General features: G+C 46.4%; 3 protein-coding genes across 3 annotated transcripts; 1 reads left to right on the top strand and 2 right to left on the bottom strand.

The window, feature by feature from the left end:
- Positions 1-413: 413 nt before the first annotated feature.
- On the bottom strand, positions 414-6,732 carry LOC121877404. Its single transcript, XM_042383152.1, has 4 exons — positions 6,692-6,732; positions 2,560-4,974; positions 2,393-2,481; positions 414-2,063 (listed from the first exon to the last, which is right to left on the bottom strand). The coding sequence occupies exons 2-4, from the start codon at positions 4,904-4,906 to the stop codon at positions 2,001-2,003; spliced, it is 2,499 nt and encodes an 832-aa protein (XP_042239086.1). The 5' UTR covers positions 4,907-4,974; positions 6,692-6,732; the 3' UTR covers positions 414-2,000.
- Positions 6,733-10,810: 4,078 nt separating this feature from the next.
- On the bottom strand, positions 10,811-17,217 carry LOC121877440 (dynein axonemal assembly factor 1-like). The gene is made up of 4 exons (XM_042383205.1): positions 17,112-17,217; positions 16,171-16,392; positions 15,670-15,812; positions 10,811-11,086 (listed from the first exon to the last, which is right to left on the bottom strand). Exons 1-4 carry the CDS (start codon positions 17,215-17,217, stop codon positions 10,919-10,921), a joined length of 639 nt encoding a protein of 212 aa, XP_042239139.1. The 3' UTR covers positions 10,811-10,918.
- A 905-nt stretch (positions 17,218-18,122) lies between these two features.
- LOC121877439 (cilia- and flagella-associated protein 52-like) lies at positions 18,123-20,480 on the top strand. Its single transcript, XM_042383204.1, has 6 exons — positions 18,123-18,180; positions 18,589-18,785; positions 19,030-19,210; positions 19,445-19,632; positions 20,169-20,253; positions 20,428-20,480. The coding sequence occupies exons 1-6, from the start codon at positions 18,123-18,125 to the stop codon at positions 20,478-20,480; spliced, it is 762 nt and encodes a 253-aa protein (XP_042239138.1).
- The last annotated feature ends 952 nt before the right edge of the window (positions 20,481-21,432 follow it).

The raw sequence follows: 21,432 nt of genomic DNA, 5'->3' as shown, positions 1-21,432 counted from the left end.
ACCGTCAGCAGATTTGTTAGACAAGATTTTCCCTTTGTAAACCCATGTTGAGAGTCGTAGATTAATTGGCTTTTCTCTAAATGCGATCGGATTTAATGTTATTTTTTGTGTTGTTTTTGAAGGTTATGTGTTGCTGTGGTCACCTGGTTAGTGGGAGTTGTTGTTCAGGACCTTAGAGCTGCCAACTCACTGTCTCTCAGGAAGGAACATCACGTCATGGCTCTCTGTTTTCCCTCTCTTAGTATAAGGTAAATAATTCTACCGGTATGACTGAAATTTTTTATTATTATTATTATTATTAAGATTTTGTAGAATTTTATCTGTTTTTTGGCACAGATACACACTTCAGGATCACACACACACACACACACACACACACACACACACACACACACACACAAGAACGCCCCTTCCCCCAAGCACTCACGAAAGGCTTTAAATAAATTACTACAAAAAATCCACCTTTAGATTCTTGATAACAGCCAGACGTAACCAAACAATTATACACGGCCATAATAACTGCAGGTCATTGTATAGTTGGTACCTGTAGTTACCTGTGGCTTCCCAAGGTTACGCAGTCCTTGAAACACCACGTTACACCCCAGGGGCAGCCGGGGGTCAGTGGCAGCCAGTCTTCCCCTGGACCCGGATCCTCATTGATGGAGGTTTACCAAATGGCGTCTCTCCTAGTGTCCTTACAGGGTGTCTCAGAATTTCTTTTTTTTTTTTTTACACATACCTTACACATTTTGTTGTGAAGATCGCGTGAATGTTTTTATTACAAGAGCAACATTGTCTTTATGTGTAGGAGATCTCGGCCATCAGCACGTGAGAAAAATGTTATTGCATTATAAACATTCACGCGATCTCCACGGAAATGTGTAAAGTAGTTTCTATACTTATTTTGAGACACCCTGTATATAACAGAGCCGCCAACACACGGGTTTTGTTCTCCACTAAAAAATTAAGTTGATGGTCGGGAAAAACCCCTCGAGTTATTGACCTCCAGGTGACCATGTAGTGTTGAACGTCAGCCCAGCCCAGCCTCACACCTCCAATTAGTGACATATCCACTACTTATATAAAAGACGACAAAGGTTACTAAATCATTACTTAACACTTGTATACAGTTTATTAACTAGTGATATAAACAACACGACTATAGCCACAAGTGAAGGAACAAGTTAATGATGTTATTAAGGAGACTAATAACCTTAATATAGCCTAATGACCCTAATTAGTGAAAGTAGTAATTAGTGTTGGTATCACTTAACCTATATAATTAGTTTAAGGCAATAATTAGTGTAGGGTAATGAGGCTGATTATCATACTTAAGACAACATGTTTCTAGACTATTATCTCCATTAATATTATAATTACATTGTTATGTAATTAAACTATTATACCCCGGTCGACCCAGCTGAGTGTCGGTACCTGACTTTGTTGTACTGTGGTGACGGATGGTTGAGTACAGTATCTTAACTAGTTACCTTCACAGAACACCTGTAGGTTAATGTGTTGTACTCAAGGGGTGAACTCATCGTACTCAATGGGTTAAGTCCTCTTACTACACTAATACGTATATTGTACTCAAGGGGGTTAATCTACATACGAAATTCTACAGTAAAGTGTTAAGTAATAAGTAAGTGTCACGGTGCTGCTATACAAAGCCAACATAAGTAACGTAGATCTTATGTTATTGGTATAGTATAAGTGATAGAATAATCTTTATAGTGTTTATACTTGAACAGATCTAATATAAGCAACACTACAATAAGTATCAGAGGACACAAATAATAAGGATATAACTTATAGCTACGGTAAACAAGTGGGCATCACCTTACATGACATAAACAAGTGAACATCGCTTTACATTACATAAGAAACAAATGAACATCACCTTACTTACCAAATATAAACAAGTGAGCATCGAGTGAGACTGCGATAAACAAGTGAGCATCAGGATACAGGTACGGGAGCTGTCTTAAGAGTGGAGTTAATCACACGTCTTCCTCCTCCTCAATCTCCACTACTAGGGGTCGTCTGCCTCGCCTCCCACACACCTGACAAGACAGAAAGCCATAACTGTCTAATTCCAACAATGTAAACAAACAACTTACCAAATATTATTAAATTCTACACGAAAATAATAATGATAAATAAAAATTAACAAAAATAAAGTAGAAAAGACAGAAGAAATACAGAGAGCTAGTCAAAGTATACACTGGACAATATATACACATCTCTGTATAACAAGACGAGGTGTGGCGGTATATATATACAGGTTATTATACAGGTTTGTTGTGATGAAAGTGTTGGTTGGTGTTGCTGAATAAAAGAAGAAGTTGGAGAAGAAGGAGGGGGAATAATAAGGAAGAAGAAGAAGAATTACCTGGAAGGGTCGACTGACAGATGGCACCACCACCTGAGGGTTGACCTGAGCTCTGACATCATCCTCCTCTCTGATTATCAACAAACTCCCTGAAACAAAACATTACATAAGGATCTCTCTCTCTCTCTCTCTCTCTCTCTCTCTCTCTCAGGTAACACAGTCCTCACCTATGTTCCGCCCCCTGACGAAGGCCTCGTGCGAGCTCCTCAGGGCGTCTCGAGTACTGAAGATGGAGTCCTGACGTCTGCTGCTGGTGGTGCCGGAGGTCCAGTCTCCTCCTGCGAGTGTCTCCATGTCCCTCGTCACGCGCCGCACGTCACTCACGCCTCTCTTCGTCCCCACGTCGGCAGCGAGGGGCGTAGGACATTCCCTCACGTCCCTGGGTTGTAAGTCATCCCTGTGGTAATGTGTGTTGTCTTTAGCTGTCGTCTGGGAGTCTTTAGCTGTCCTCTGGGAGTCCTTGACTGTTAACTGGGACTCAAAAGCTCTCAGGTTGGACGCCTCAGCTGCTAAATGGCAGTCTGGTTCAGTCGGCTGGGAGTCTTCACAGGAACAAGATTCTGTTGGCTGAGGTGTGATGCTGAGACCTGACACCACAGTCGTACCACCTACTAGACGACTAATGTGGGAGCTGGTCGTGGTGGGGAAGTAGGAGTCGTTTTCACTAGAAGGTTGGATGACTATGTTGTCCTCGTGGGTCCAAGAATCATGTAGAGACGAGGGACTAAGGCTGGAGCAGGAGGATGACGTCTCGAGGTCCTCCTTAAACCCTGGGGTGACGTCAGAAGTATCACCGTCAGCCTGGGTAAACAACGGAGGAGGAGCTACAGGAACACCATACCTGAGCAACCCGTCGGCCTCTGGACCCTTATTAAACACTGGAGAGATGGAACTGACACTCTCCTCCTCGAACACGCTCTCGTGGCTGACACTCTCCTCCTCGAACACGCTCTCGTGGCTGACACTCTCCTCCTCGAACACACTCTCGTGGCTGTCATCCTCCATCAGGTCTTCCTCGTCGGCCAGGCTAGAGTCGTCTTCAACTAAGCTGGATTCCTCTGGTGTCTCTACATTGAGATCATCCACGCTCTCGTCCTCTTCAGAAGTGTTGGTGATGCATTCCACCTCGTCCTGCCAGTCAGCCTCCTCTATGATCTGTCTCCTGACCTCCTCCACCCACCTCTCGCCAAACAGAGGGGCTGGGGTGGGACTCACTCTAACCTCCCTGCTGTTTACGCCAATAATATCTCTAACAGCCCCATTCAAGTCATCAGTATTCCTAACATCTCTATTACTAATTAGTTCATCCACTTCATCGTTAAAATCATCATCTGGTTCGCTGTCATCTGGCGTCTCCTGTGAAGTGTTCAGCGCCAGTAAGTTATGGCGTCGATACACAGACTGTAAGTTATCAGTCTCGAATTCCATATTTTCTAAAATCTCTTCAATGTCAGAATCATTTTGGGGTTGGGTGTTGTGGTCAGACACAAGCTGGCGAACGTACGCCTGACCATCCGAATCAGAGTAGAGTTCTGGAGAGGCTGGAGTGTGCATCACCTCCGTCAGGTCCCAGATCTCACCCAGGAGGTCCTTGGTGTCATTCGCCTTACCACCTCCTGAGTCAACATCTTGTGGCATCTTGCTGTGGGACTTGAGGAAGTTGAGGCAGCTCTTGTACAACAGCTGGTCGTCGTCTCTCTTGTGTGGACAGTTTGAGGAGCAGGTGGAACAGTTATCTTCTGTCTCGTTTTCTGATTTTGATATCTGGGAACAGTTGTCGTGTAGGGCAGGAGAGTTGTCGTGTAGGGCAGGAGAGTTGTCGTGTAGGGCAGGAGAGTTGTCGTGTAGGGCAGGAGAGTTGTCGTGTAGGGCAGGAGAGTTGTCGTGTAGGGCAGGAGAGTTGTTACCCTCGAAATCCTTCTGTACTTTGTCATCAATGGAGACTTTACTGCCTTGGGAGTCGTCAGGTTCAAGAGGTAGTTTAATCTTCAGGGCGTCGCTGAAACCCTCCCGGTTCACACCTTCCTTCTCTTCCCGCTTGTTCACACCTTCATTCTCTTCCCGCTTGTTCACACCTTCATTCTCTTCCCGCTTGTTCACACCTTCAGGAACTTCTGCTGGTGAGGTGTGTTGACTGATGAGCGTCTTGTCTGTTGTTTTGTATTCCTCGCTGCCCTTGACTTCCTCCAGCTCAGGTAACTCTTCATCAATTTCATCCTCGATGTTTTGACTTCCTCTCTGATCCTCGAGTTCTTCCTCAGAATCTTGTGACTCCTCAGACAAGTTCTCGAGGAGTTTGTTGAAACCTTCGTCATTAGGGAAGACATCTTCTTGATCTATGTGATGCTGCTGGTCACTATCCTGGCGACCTGGGTCATCATTATCACAATCTTGGGTCACCGTCTGGGCAGTGACCTCCTTTATCTTCTGTACTCTGCTCTTGGCCCAGGCCTTAGCGGCAGGGGTCAGGGCATACACCTTCTCAGTGCCGTTGTCCTCCACGTAAATGCCCATATCAGTGGGTGTTGTCCCCCCCTTGGCCGCCCTCTCCGCCAACACTCTCTCGCGAAGCCTCAAGATGTCTGCAAGATGGTGGAGGAATAGAGAAGAGAAGGAGATAGAGACACAGAGAAGATAGAGAGAGAGAGAGAGAGAGAGAGAGAGAGAGAGAGAGAGAGAGAGAGGAGAAGAAAATAGAGTTACAAGGAAGAGAAGATAAAGAGAAAAGAAGATGATAGAGAAAGAAGATAAGAAGATAGAGAGATAGAGACACAGTGAAGAGAAGATGGAGAAAGAGACATAGAGATAACAGGAGACTGTGTCAAATACCTGCTTGTAAAATAACTTACTTTCTGTAAATAATAATAATAATGATAACGACGGTGACTGAAAACAAATCTACTTGACCTCACATGTAAACAAAGAAACAAATCAGACAATAACAACACAGGAAACAATTGTATACCTGTATTTGGGTGTATCTGAGTGGTATTGGGTGTATCTGAGTGGTATTGGGTGTATCTGAGTGGTATTGGGTGTATCTGAGTGGTATTGGGTGTATCTGAGTGGTATTGGGTGTATCTGAGTGGTATTGGGTGTATCTGAGTGGTGTTGGGTGTATCTGAGTGGTATTGGGTGTATCTGAGTGGTATTGGGTGTATCTGAGTGGTATTGGGTGTATCTGAGTGGTGTTGGGTGTATCTGAGTGGTATTGGGTGTATCTGAGTGGTGTTGGGTGTATCTGAGTGGTGTTGGGTGTATCTGAGTGGTATTGGGGTGTATCTGAGTGGTGTTGGGTGTATCTGAGTGGTATTGGGTGTATCTGAGTGGTATTGGGTGTATCTGAGTGGTATTGGGTGTATCTGAGTGGTATTGGGTGTATCTGGTGGTATTGGGTGTATCTAGTGTGTTGGGTGTATCTGAGTGGTATTGGGTGTATCTGAGTGGTATTGGGTGTATATCTGAGTGGTATTGGGTGTATCTGAGTGGTATTGGGTGTATCTGGTGGTATTGGGTGTATCTGAGTGGTATTAGGTGTATCTGAGTGGTATTGGGTGTATCTGAGTGGTATTGGGTGTATCTGAGTGGTATTGGGTGTATCTGAGTGGTATTAGAATTATCTGGAAGGTGGTATTGGGTGTATCTGAGTGGTGGGTATATCGGTGGTGGGAGTATCTGAGTGGTGTTGGGTGTATCTGAGTGGTTTGGGAGTATCTGAGTGGTATTGGAATATCTTAGTTGTTAGGTGTCTGAGTGGTATTGGGTGTATCTGAGTGGTGTTGGGTGTATCTGAGTGGTATTGGGTGTATCTGAGGTGGTATTGGGTGTATCTGAGTGGTATTGGGTGTATCTGAGTGGTATTGGGTATCTGAGTGGTATTGGGTGTATCTGAGTGGTAGGTGTATCTGAGTGGTATTGGGTGTATCTGAGTGGTATTGGGTGTATCTGGTGGTATTGGGGTATCTGAGTGGTATTGATGTATCTGAGTGGTATTGGGTGTATCTGAGGGTATTGGGAGTATCTGAGTGGTGTTGGGTGTATCTGAGTGGTTTTGGGAGTATCTGTGGTATTAGGAGTATCTGAGTGGTATTGGATTATCTGGTGGTATTGGGTGTATCTGAGTGGTGTTGGGTTGTATCTGAGTGGTATTGGGTGTATCTGGGTGGTATTGGGTGTATCTGGTGGTATGGGTGTATCTGAGTGGTATTGGGTGTATCTGGGTTAAATAGAGAGGTGTTAGGGTAAGACTGGGGTTAGGTTAGGTTGGGTTAGGTTAACAACACAGATATCCATACTCACCATTGACGCAGTCAGTTGTCTCTGATGCTCCTCTCCGCCCTCCTCCTGGTGGCCCTCTCAGCTTCCAGCCCGCCCTCTCTGCCTGTGGAAGCTGCTGCTGGGTGACCTTGCACACACACACACACACACACACACACACACACATCCTTAATACTAAACTGCATGTCATTCTGTAACAATCCTCCTCACCCATCCTGCCAGAGGTTCCAGCCACACCATACTACACGAGGCTTCACACCATCCTACACAGGCTTCACACCATCCTACCAGAGCTTCACACCATCCTACACAAGGCTTCACCATCCTACACAAGGCTTCACACCATCCCTACACAAGGCTTCACCATCCTACACGAGGCTTCACCCATCCTACACAGAGCTTCACACCATCCTACACAAGGCTTCACACCATACTACAGGCTTCACACCATACTACAAGGCTTCACACCATACTACAGGCCACGCCATACTACACGCTTCACCATACTACACAAGGCTTCACACCATACTACACTAGGCCACACCATCCTACACAAGGCTTCACCATACTACACGAGGCTTCACACCATCTACACGAGCTTCACCATACACACTTCACCATATACACAGGCTTCACCCATCCTACACAAGGCTTCACACCATACTACACAGGCTACCACTTAAGGCTTCACACCATCTACACGAGGCTTCACACCATCCTACACAGGCTTCACACCATCCTACACTAGGCTTCCCATCCTACACTAGGCTTCACCATCCTACACAAGCTTCACACCATCCTACACGAGGCTTCACACCATCCTACACGAGGCTTCACACCATCCTACACTAGGCTTCACCATCCTACACAAGGCTTCACACCCATCCTACGAGGCTTCACCATCCTACACGAGGCTTCACACCATCCTACACAGGCTTCACACCATCCTACACAAGGCTTCACACCCCATCCTACGAGGCTTCACACCATCCCACGAGGCTTCACCATCCTACACAGGCTTCACCCATCCTACACAGGCTACACCATCCTACAGCTTCATCCCTACACAAGGCTTCACACCATCCTACACAAGGCTTCACCATCCTACACAGGCTTCACCATCCCTACGAGGCTTCACCATCCTACACAGGGCTTCCACCATCCTACAGGCTTCACACCATCTACAAGGCTTCACACCATCCTACAGGGCTTCACACCATCCTACACGAGGCTTCACACCATCCTACACGAGGCTTCACCATCCTACACAGGCTTCACCATCCTACACAAGGCTTCACACCATCCTACACAAGGCTTCACACCACCCTACAGGCTTCACACCATCGAGGCTTCCCATCCTACACAAGGCTTCACCATCCTACACAAGGCTTCACACCATCCTACAGAGGCTTCACACCATCCCTACAAGGCTTCACACCATCCTACACAAGGCTTCACCATCCTACACAAGGCTACACCATCCCATCCTACACAAGGCCACACCATCCTACACGAGGCTTCCATCCTACGAGCTTCACACCATCCTACACAGGCTTCACACCATCCTACACTCACCATCCCAAGGCTTCACACCATCTACACAGGCTTCACCATCCTACACAGGCTTCACACCACCACCACAAGGCTTCACACCATCCTACACAAGGCTTCACACCATCCTACACAGGCTTCACCATCTACACAGGCTTCACACCATCCTACACAGGCTTCACACCATCCTACAAGGCTTCCACCATCCTACACAAGGCTTCACACCATCCTACACAAGGCTTCCCATCTACACAAGGCTTCACCATCCTACACAAGGCTTCACCCATCCTACACAAGGCTTCACCATCCTCATCCTACACAGGCTTCACCATCCTACACAAGGCTTCACACCATCCCTACATCACCATCTACAGGCTTCACACCATCCTACACAGAGGCTACCATCCTACACAGGCTTCCCATCCTACACAGGCTTCACCACATCCTCAGGCTCACAGGCTTCACCATCCTACAGGCTTCACACCATCCTACACGAGGCTTCACACATCCTACAAGGCTTCACACCATCCTACACAGGCTTCACCATCCTACACAGGCTTCACCATCCTACAAGGCTTCACCCATCCTACACAAGGCTTCACCATCCTACACGAGGCTTCACCATCCTACACAAGGCTTCACACCATCCTACACAAGGCTTCACACCATCCTACACGAGGCTTCACCATCCTACAAGGCTTCACACCATCCTACAGGCTTCACACCATCCTACACAGGCTTCACACCATCCTACACAAGGCTTCACCATCCTACACAAGGCTTCACACCATCCTACACAGGCTACACCATCCTACAGGCTTCACACCATCCTACACAGGCTTCACACCATCCTACACAGCTTCACCATCCTACACAAGCTTCACCATCCTACAGGCTTCCACACCATCCTACAGGCTTCCTCACACCACACTCCTACACAAGGCTTCACACCATCCTGAGGCTTCACACCATCCTACAAGGCTTCACACCATCCTACACAGGCTTCACACATCCTACATCCTGCATCTCACAGGCTTCACACCATCCTACACAGGCTTCACCATCCTACACAGGCTTCACCATCTACAGGCTTCACCATCCTACACAGGCTTCACACCATCCCACAAGGCTTCACACCATCCTACAGCCACACGAGGCTTCACACCATCCTACACAAGGCTTCACACCATCCTACACAGGCTTCACCATCTACACAAGGCTTCACCATCCTACACAAGGCTTCACACCATCCTACACAAGGCTTCACACCATCCTACACAGGCTTCACACCATCCTACACAGGCTTCACCATCCTACAAGGCTTCACACCATCCTACAAGGCTTCACACCACCTACACAGGCTTCCACCATCCTACACAAGGCTTCACACCATCCTACCAAGGCTTCCACCATCCTACACGAGGCTTCACCATCCTACACAGGCTTCACCATCCTACACAAGGCTTCACACCATCCTACACAAGGCTTCACACCATCCTACACAGGCTTCACACATCCTACAGGCTTCACACCATCCTACACAGGCTTCACACCATCCTACAAGGCTTCACACATCCTACCACCATCCTACACAAGGCTTCACACCATCCTACACAAGGCTTCACACCATCCTACACAGGCCACACCATCCTACAAGGCTTCACACCATCCTACACAAGGCTTCACACCATCCTACACAGGCTTCCATCCTACACAGGCTTCCATCCTACAGAGGCTTCACATCTACACAAGGCTTCACCATCCTGGGCTTCACCATCCTACACAAGGCTTCACACCATCCTACACGAGGCTTCACACCATCCTACACAGGCTTACCACTACAGGCTTCACACCATCTACACAAGGCTTCACACCATCCTACAGGCTTCACCATCCTACAAGGCTTCACACCATCCTACACAGGCTTCACATCCTACACAAGGCTTCACCATCCTACACAAGGCTCACACCATCCTACAAGGCTTCACACCACTACTCATCTACAAGGCTTCACACCATCCTACACAGGCTTCACACCATCCCTACAAGGCTTCACACCATCCTCAGGCTTCACCATCCTACAAGGCTTCACACCACCCTACACAGGCTTCACCACACACAAGGCTTCACCCATCCTACAAGGCTTCACACCACCCTACACGAGGCTTCCATCCCTACACAAGGTTCACACCATCCTACACGAGGCTTCACCATCCTACACAAGGCTTCACATCCTACACAAGGCTTCACACCATCCTACAGGCTTCACACCATCCTACACAGGCTTCCACACCCTACACGAGGCTTCACACCACTCCTACACAAGGCTTCACCATCCTACACAGGCTTCACACCATCCTACACAGGCTTCACACCATCCTACACAAGGCTTCACACCATCCTACACGAGGCTTCACCATCCTACAGGCTTCACACCATCCTACACAAGGCTTCACACCATCCTACACAGGCTTCACCATCCTACACAAGGCTTCACCACCCTACACAGCTTCACATCCTACAGCTCCATCTACACAGGCTTCACCATCCTACACAAGGCTTCACACCATCCTACACAGGCTTCACCATCCTACACAGGCTTCACACCACCCTACACAGGCTTCACACCATCCTACACAGGCTTCACACCATCCTACACGAGGCTTCACACCATCCTACACAAGGCTTCACACCATCCTACCAGGCTTGGGCAGCGGCTCGGTCGACAGGAAAGACAGGCCTCTCGTCCAAGTAGGTCAGGTTGATGCAGGTAAGGATGAGAGTGTTGCGGTAATTCTTCACCTGACCCACGGCTGTGTTCCCCATCAGCTGGAGGACCCGCACCTCCCGCACCTCACCCAACACCTGTGGCAAACACACCCACGCCGTAGAGTTAGTTGGTGGTGTGGGTTTTAGTGTTGTGGTTTGGGATTAGAATATAGTAAGATACAACGGATTATGTTAAGGTTAACCCCACTAATGCTAACCTACCTACTGACCTAACATGCCAACATCGCTAACATAACCTAACTGAACGCAACGCCGCTAACATAACCTAACTGAACCATAACATGCGCTAACATAAGCACAACTGAACCATGTATACGGCTAACATAACCTAACTGAACCATAACATGCGGCTAACATAGCCTAGCTGGACCATAACATGCAGCTAGCATAGCCTAACTGAACCGCAGCATACGCCGCGCGAACCTAACTGAACCATAACATGCGGCTAACGCCAGTAACCTAACTGGACATAGCATATCATGTAACTTCTTGAGACCGCAACATGCGGCTAACATAACCTGAAAGCGGACCGCCAACATGCGCTGGCATAACCTAGCTGAACCGCCAGCATGCGGCTAACGCCAACCGAGCTGGGACCGCCAACAGCCGCTAACATAACCTATTTCAGACCATAACATCGGCTAACATAACCCTGTAGCAGACCGCCAACATGCGGCTAACATAGCCTAACTGGGCCATCGCGGCTAACGCTTCTTGAACCGCATAACATCGTAACATAGCTAACTGAACCGCAACATGCGGCTAACGCTGCTGAACCATAACATGCATTAACATAACCTAACTGAACCGCCAACATGCGCTAAACGCCAACCTAACTGAACCGCAACATGCGGCTAACATAGCCTAACTGAACCATAATGCGCTGAAAACGCCAGCCTGGCAGACCGCAACATGCGCTAACATAAGCAGCAGACCGCAACATGCGGCTAACGCAGCTAACTTCAGACCCGCATCGCTAACATAGCCTAACTGAACCATAACATGCGGCTAACATAACCTAACTGAACCGCCAACATCGCTAACAACCCTGGCGGAACCATATGCGGCTAACGCTAACCTGAACCGCCAGCATCGCTAACCTGGCGCCTAACTGAACCTATAACATGCGTAACCGCCTAACCTGGCTTCCAGACCTGCAGCGCCGCGCTAACAGCCTAACTGAACGCCAGCAATAAATTTAACGCCAGCCTAACTGAACCGCCAGCATCGTAAGCCTAACCTATGGACTATAACATGCCTTAACGTTGCCAAACTTCTTCAGACGCAACGTAAGCTATAACATAACCCTAACTGGACCGCAACATGCGCTAGCGCAAGCCTAACTGGACCATAACATGCGTACAACATAGCCTAACTGAACCGCAACATGCGGCTAACGCCAACCTAACTGAACCGCAACATACGCTAACGCCGCCGCTGGGCAGCTTTCGTAAAGCATAACCTATGGACAAAACATGCGGCCTGTATAACTACAACTGAACCGCCAGCATGCGGCTAACATAACCTAACTGGACAACATACTAACAACATAACCTAACTGAACCATAACATCGCTGCCTGCTCGCTGAACCGCGGCATATAGCGCATAGCCTAACTGGACTAACATACGCTAAACGCCGCTAACTGGTTATAACATCGCCCGAACGCCAACCCTGTGAACCGCATCGCGCTAACATAACCTAACTTCAGACCATAGCCATGCGCTAACGCCAACCTAAACTAGAACCGCACAACGCTCGGCTAACGCCGGCTATAACTGAACCACCAACATCGCATTTAACATAACCTGCTTCAGACGCCAGCATGCGCTAATAAGCATAACGCCTAACTGAACCGCAGCATGCGGCTAACGCCAACCTAGCTGGACCATGACATGCGTACAACGCCAACTAACTGGACCATAACATGCCTTCTTGCATAACCTATCTGAACCATAACATGCGCTAACATAACTTCGCTTTGAACCATAACATACTAGCATAACCTAACTGAACCGCAACATGCAGCTAACATAACCTAGCGAACCATAACATACGCTAACGCCAACCTAACTGAACCGCCAACATGCGTGTAACATAACCTAGCTGAACCGCAGCATGCGGCTAACGCATAACCCTAACTGAACCATAACATGCGGCTAACGCCTTCTAACTGAACGCAACATACTATGCCTTAACCTAACTAGACGCAGCATGCGGCTAACACACAACCTAACTGAACCATAACATGCGCTAACATAACTTCTTCGAACCACCAACATGCTTCAACATAGCCTAACTGAACCGCCAACATACGCTAGCATAACCTAACGGAACCGCAACATGCGGCTAACGCCAACCGGCAGACACCAGCATGCGCTAACGCTAACCTAACTGAACCGCAACATGCGGCTAACCGCCAACCTAACTGAACCACCGCCAACATGCGTAACATAGCTTCTTGAACCATAACGTAAACTAACATAGCCTAACTGAACCGCAACATGGCGGCTAAGCATAGCCTAATAACCAGACATAACATAAGCTAACTTCGCCTAGCAGACCGCCAACATCGCTTCTAGCGCCAGCCCTATGAACCGCTAAGCGCTCTAACTGGCAGCTAACTGAACCACCAGCTTATCACGCTAACCTGCCTAACTGAACCTGTAACATCGTACAACATAACCTAACTGAACCGCAACATGCGCTAACATAACCTAACTGGTGCCATAACATCGGCTAACACTAAACCTAACTGAACCATAACATGCGGCTAACATAACCTAACTGAACAACATACGCTAACATAACCTAACTGAACCGTAACATGCGCTAACGCCAACCTAACTGAACCGCATAACATTGCCTATATTTCAGCGCGGACCGCCAACATGCATTTAACATAGCACAACTGGTGCAGCATGCGTAACGCCAACCTAACTGAACCATAACATGCGTAACATAACCTGTGAACCATAACATGCGGCTAACATAGCCTGGCTTTGAACCTGCTGCGCTAACGCCAACCTGTTGAACCATAACGTAACGCTCGCGCCAATAACTGGACCGCAGCATGCGGCTAACGCGGCTTAACCTGGCACAGATTCACCAGCATCTCGCGGCTAACATAACCTAACTGAACCGCCAACATGCGCTGCTTATAACCTAACTGAACCATAACATAAACAAAACATAACTAACTGAACCATAACATACGCTAACGCCAGCCTAGCTGAACCATAACATGCGGCGCGTCGCCCTAACTGGTTCCTGCTTGCCGCGCTAACGCGAAACACAACTGAACCGCCAACATGCGGCTAACATAACCTAACTGAACCGCATGCGGCTAACATGGCCTAACTGGACCAGCATGCGGCTAACGCAACCTAACTTCGGACCATGACATGCATTTAACATATATGAACCGCAACATGCGCTAGCATAACCTAACTGAACCGCAACATACGCTAACATAACCTAACTGAACCGCCAACATGCGGCTAACATAACCTAACTGAACCGCAACATGCTAACGTAACCTAACTGAACCATAACATGCCTTCAACATAACCTGGCTGAACCGCAACATCGCGCTAACGCCAGCTTCGCTGAACCGCCAAGCATGCGGCTAACGCCAACCTAACTGAACCTGCGTAATAACTTCAACATAACCTAACTGAACCGCATACAGCGCCAGCATAACTGAACGCGCAACATACGCTAACATAACCTAACTGAACCATAGCGCTAACATACCAACCTAAACTGAACCATAACATGCATTAACATAACCTAACTGAACCGCCAACATGCGGCTGCAACATAACCTAACTGAACCATAACATCGCTAACATAACCTGACTTCAATGGAACCATAACCTCCTTCAACGCCAACAACCTAACTGAACCGCCAACATCGCATTCAACGCAACCTGAAAGCTGGGTGCAACATGCATTAACACCAACCTAACTGGACACCAACATGCATTAACATAGCCTAGCTGAACCGCCAACATGCGTTAACATAACCTATCTGGATATAACATGCGCTAACATAACCTAACTGGTTCACCAACATGCGCTAACATAGTAACCTAACTGAACCGCCAACATGCGGCTAACATAACCCTGCCAGACACACATAACATGCGCGGCTAACATATAACAACTGACCAGCATGCGCTTTAACATAACCTGTCTGAACTAACATGCGCTAACATAACCTAACTGAACCATAACATACGCCTAACAACCTAACTGAACCATAATAGCATGCGCTAGCACAACCTGCTGAACCGCCAACGCAAAACAACATAACCTAACTGAACCGCAACATACGCTAACATAGCCTAACTTCAGACGCAACATGCGGCTAACATAACCTAACTGAACCATAACATCGCTAACATAACCTATCTGAACCATAACGCCTTCAACGCAACCTAACTGAACAAACATACGCTAACATAACCTAACTGGACATAACATGCGCTAAGCATAACCTAACTGAACCATAACATACGCTAACCTAGCCTAACTGAACCATAACATGCGGCTAGCATGACCTAACTGAACCTTCCTGCACGCTAACGCAACCTAACTGAACCATAACATACGCTAACATAACGAAATGACTGACAGACAGACAGACTGACTGACCTGGACCACGTCTGGGCTCTGTATCTTGTTATGGGACAGGTCTAAACAGGAGAGGACGGGACACTGAGCCAGCTGCTGTAGTGATTCCACCTGGGACAGATGGTTGTGGCTCACCTGTAGTGTCTCCAGGTGTGGCAGACCACCTGTGGGGCAGTGGTGGTACAGTGGGGTGTACAGTGATGATATTGGGGTACAGTGATGATAGTGGTGTCGTTGATGTGATATTGGTGTCAGTGATGGTACAGTGGTGATAGTGTGTACAGTGATGGTACAGTGGTGATACAGTGATGATAGTGGTGGTACAGTGATGGTACAGTGGCGATAGTGGTGATAGTGATGGTACAGTGACGGCTAAGTGATGGTCCAATGATGATAGTGATGGTACAGTATTGGAGCAGTTTGGCATTAATGGTACATTGTTGGTACACTGTGGTAACAATGATAGAGGGATGGTGCAGTGGTATTATTTAAAGAGCACCACAGAAAATGGGAACAACTCACATAGATGTTCAATGTTGGAGATCATGTTGTGGGAGACATTGAGGGTGACGAGAGAACGCAGGTGTTGGAGACCATTGAGACAGGTGAGGAGGTTGTGGTGCAGGTGTAGGGAGCGCAGGTGTTGCAGGTGTTGGAGGCCATTAATGCTCCTCAGGCCATTGTTCTCCAGCCAGAGACAGCGGAGACCTGTGTACTCCTCCAGGTTCTCGATCTCCGTATAGCCTGAGGAGGGACCGTGGTTTACCTTTAAAGAGGAGGAGGAGGGCGTGGTTTACTGAGGAGAACAGCGAGCTTTAAAGTGTAGAGAGACGTGGGCTGGTCGATTGCAGATCATGTTCCCTACAGAGCTGCCTGATGGCTTCGCGCGGGTATCCTATAGAGGCGTATTTTAGTAGTGACCTTTCAGTGCTAATTTAATCTTGTGACCTTTCAGTACATAATTTAACCTAGCGTGACCTTTCAGTGCCTAATTTAACCTAACGTGACCTTTCAGTGCCTTGTACCTAACGTGACTTTCAGTGCCTAATTTAACCTCGTGACCTTTCAGTGCCCAAATTAACTTAACATGCATCTCATTGCCCAACTTAAATTAACCTATGGTCTGACATAATCTAACCTTTAGGTCTAATTTAGCTTTTAAAGCCTAAGAACATGACCTTTTAACAATTTAACTTTCAAGATTTAAATATTGGTTTATTTTTAACCGAGAGACCCTCAGTTCCGTCTTCAGTAAAGAATAACAGCATCTTTAGTATAATTATGTCATTTATCTTAATTACGCAATAAATCATGAGCCTCATTAAGACACATCATGTTGTCGGTCATTAGTGTAAGTGTGCTGGTAGGATGATGTGTGTGTGTGTGTGTGTGTGTGTGTTCCTGTACCTGTAATTGTTATTTATTAACTAATATTGTATTGTATGAATGTAGGAACAATGAGCCTGGTAGAGGTGGGTCATACCTGGGGCCACACGTCTTGGTCTGTGTCTTGGTGTCAGCACTGGGGCCGACTGTCAGCTTCTCCCTCGCTGACATTATTCCAGTCATCGTCTACACCTCTTCTGTCAGATCATTAACTCTAAGACAGACCTCCAACACTTCTAGTCAACTCACAGAACAACTTTTACTGTATCGAGGAGGAATTAACTTGTTATTGTTTCCTCCCCCTCTGAGTGTTGTGAGGAGTGGTCAGCTCTGGTTGTTATGGTAACGGGGACGCGACGCTCAGCTGACCCGCGGTGGTGTTGCCATCTTGTGGTCATGACATGAAACATCTTTATTTTTTTAATGTTGCTTAATGACTTCATAACTAACGCCATTCTTCTTATTGGTCTTCATCGGACGTGTCTTTTTATATCTAACAATACTGTAAAATTTGAGTCATTTTACAAGAGTAGACAAATCTGACATAAATGTTAATATTCTGTATTATATAATCTTGAGCAGATGAGTAGCGTCACTGTGATTCACGTGTACTGTACACAGTAACAATATTACCCCACATAATAGGTGATATAATACACATGACAGCAAAGTTTGAATTTTGTATTGTGTAATCAACGTGAAAAGATTATAACCGACCATCCGACCCCAACGTGAGGTTTATTTTGATTATAAAAAGCGTCCTTAGCAACCGCCCTTGACAACCACGTTGCTATGGTGACCGGGACGCCACCGGCCGCCGTGTCGCATCAGCTGTCCTGTTCACTCTCCCCGCTAGTAAAACAGCTATTGTGTTTTCAGTGAACGAAGTGGTTAAGTGCACAACAGTTTAATTTCCAATCTACCCTGAGATAAAGAGGAAGAAAATAATATCGTTTTATCCCAGCAAAAGTTATATGAAGCGGTTAATTAACGGAAATAGAGATGTTTGTGAATTAGGGCAGTGGAACAACTGTGTGGGAGACGAGAGTGATAATATACACAGCCTTGCAGACTAGTGTTTACTTACCATGAAGACCGCCAGGAGGACGAAGGAGCTACAGCTGCTGTCTGCCATTGGCTTTACTGGTTAGTTTGGGTTGTTGCTGTTGGGGGCTGTCTGTGACTCTCATCAAGCTGTCTGTGGCTGTCCGTCTATTCTGATTAGTCCTGGTGAGCCAATTACTGTCTACCTATCCCAGTAGTACGGGCATCTGTCTAGCCTGATCGTGTCACTTAATCTATTCTCCCCTGTCGTAGATCTATCTATCCTATCACAGTTTATCTATCCCAGTTGTGTCTGATAATCTATCATACCCTTCCTTAAATCTATCTATCTTTAATGATACACCAGTCAAGTGGGCCTCAGTCTTAAGAGGTCTCTAATAAACCTCAGACCAATTAGTACTGGGACCATTAGGACTGGGATCTATTAAGACTGGGACCCATTAGGACTGGGACCCATTTGACCAGTCACTACATAAACCAATCTTGCAGGGAAGGTCGTGGGCGGGCTACACCTGCAGAAGGATCAAGGTCTGGTGTACCCCGTGGGTGTAGGTGTGGGTGTGTGGGACCGTGCAGGTGGGCGTCATGCCATCCTACACGCTCACAACCGCCCCATCACCGCCCTCGCTGTGTCTAGGTCAGGCCAGCTGATAGTGTCTGCCCAGAACAGTGACCCCGGATGTCTGGTAGTGTATTATGTACAGTCGGGGTCAAAAGTCTTGAACACTTAACGATATCTGTACCTAAGATATTCGGGTACTTACATGCCAAATACTGTCAAGTGTTCAAGACTTTTGACCCCGACTACTATATTATACAGTATAGTTCCCCTGGCAACATCATTATAATCACTGTATACATCATTATATTATTCACCTTTATGTCTGTGTTACCAATATTAAGGATAATTTGTTCTCACTCTGCCGTCAGGTGAAGGTGGTAGTGTGGAGGTACCCTGAACGCCAGGAGTATGGCAGCTACACGGTACACAGAGAGGAGGTGGCCGCCGTGGGTGTTACATCTGGCAACGAGGAGTATGTCGTGAGCCTTGGGGCGGTCCAAGATGGCTACCTCGTGGTGTGGCACATCCCCACCAGGAGGCCATTGTGTAGTGAGTATAGTGCTACCAGGAGGCCATTGTGTAGTGAGGATAATGCCACCAGGAGGCCATTGTGTAGAGTGTGTAGTGCCTCCAGGAACTTTGTAGTAGTTCAGGTTAGGTTAAGTTTGGTTAAGTGAAGTTTCAAGTTAGGTGAAGAGAGTATGTTAGTGGAAGTTAGAGTTAGATAGAGCAACATGTATAGTCCCATTAAAAGTACAGAAACAGGGTATAACATTACCACAGGTGTCTTGGCGGGGGAGCCAGGCCTGGGCATCGCCACCCTGCTGTGTACGGCACCCATCACGCCCACCCTTATGGTGGTGGGCGGCACGAGGATGCTCAGGGCGTGGTCGCTCAACCCCGACAACAATCGACTCACGCCCACGCCCATCTCCCTTGGTCTGTTGGAGAGGAACTACACTTGTCTGCAGGTGTGTGAGAGAGAGGGAGATTATGTGGGTGCGTGTACATGTAACTTATATGCCGCGTATGTTACAACCTTTGGTGAGATTGACCCTTTTGCAATAAGGCCAAACAGCAGGCATTTTTGCATAATAGCATTAAATGCTATTCTGCTAACTTAGCCTAGCATGACCTATCCTAACCATGGTCTGGCATTTAATGCCATTATGCTAAAAGGCTAAATACAGTACTTGTTTGGCCTTTATGGAAAAAGGCCAATATTGCAAAAGTCAACAATACAATGCCAGTCATGTGACCAGCACAGTAATGAGCGTCACTTGTCAGCACAACAATCATGGTCTGGAGGACTGGCTGTCAATGTCTTTATATAGTCTTTGATGTCTTTCTTGTGTTATTAATACATATTTGTTGATAAATGTGCTCAGGCAGGCGGAGTCTAAGCTACCCCAGGAAACTAGTGTCCTCCTCCACCTGGTGGGTTGAGATGAAGCACTGAATATAGTGGAGTGTTTGGGGGTGTGTTAAATAGTGTATGTATTGACAGATGGACGGGGCAGAAGAGTTCCTGTATGCTGCCACCACCACAGGCGACGTGGTCAAGGTGCGACTCAACATGTCAACCACGCCAGGTGAGATGCTTCCTCCCTCCAACTACAGTATCTCTCTCTCTATCTGTGTACAAATTATCATCTATCAACCTTGTTTTAGTTATTATTTATTTATTTGTTTACTTCCATGTTTTGAGTCAACAGAAGACAGTTATCCATGTTGTACTAAACCATTTGAAAGTGTCTTTGGTGCAGGTACTCGCTACAGTAATTACAAAAGTAATTACAATTCTCTAAAAGCCATTTGATTAAGTAATAATCCAGATATCAAATTTTGGTCAACAGATCCTTAATCAGCATGTTCAGGAGTACCTATACTGGGGTTTTGAACAAAATCTATTTTTTGGCGAAAAATCCTGTAAGGCATAAGACTTACAATTTTTTTAATTTTCTGACAAAAAATAGATTTTGTTCAAAATCTCAGTATAGGTACTCCTGAACATGCTGACGAAGGATCTGTTGACCAAAATTTGATATCTGGATTATTACTTATTCAAATGACTTACATTTTTTTTCATTTTCGGAGTATGACAGTATGCAATATGATGATCTTAAAGCCCAACTGGAATTGGTTGTCAGTACCTATTCCAGTGACCTGGAAGCATCTGTTCTAGATGAGTTTTTGCAATTTAAAGACATTTTGTCTTTGACTCTGATTGGTCAGTGACAAACATCTCCACTTTGCTGAGGTCCAAAGATGGTATTTTGACAACTGCCTTTCCAAACATTAGTATCTTGATAAGAATTTTCCTTACCATCCCCATTACAAATTGTGAAGGAGAGAGGTCTTTCTCTACTCTATCTAGGGTGAAAAATCACCCGAGGTCTATCATGGGACAAACCAGATTAAACTCACTTTCATTATTATGCATTGAATCTGGCCTCCTACAATCCCTTGACACAAACAATATCATTGACAAATTTTCCATGAAAAAAGTAGGAAGAATTTATTTTGAAATTCACAGTTTGTTGTACTTCATGTGCTGGCAAAATTGATTATGCTTCAAGTTAATTGTATTTCTTTCATTATTCCCATATATAAGATGTACATGATATAGAACTAATTTGATTAAAAGTAATGATGTGTCACATTGTGTTGAAATTCTTATTTCTTACATTATAATATTATGATATTATGTAATATTTGATGACATTTGGCCAGTGCAAAATAATTACAGTAAAATTTATATACGTTGTACT

Source organism: Homarus americanus, unplaced genomic scaffold (genome assembly GCF_018991925.1).
Source record: "Homarus americanus isolate GMGI-L3 unplaced genomic scaffold, GMGI_Hamer_2.0 scaffold367, whole genome shotgun sequence".
Classification (NCBI taxonomy): Eukaryota; Metazoa; Arthropoda; class Malacostraca; order Decapoda; family Nephropidae; genus Homarus; species Homarus americanus.
This window is presented reverse-complemented; position numbering and strand designations above follow the sequence as displayed.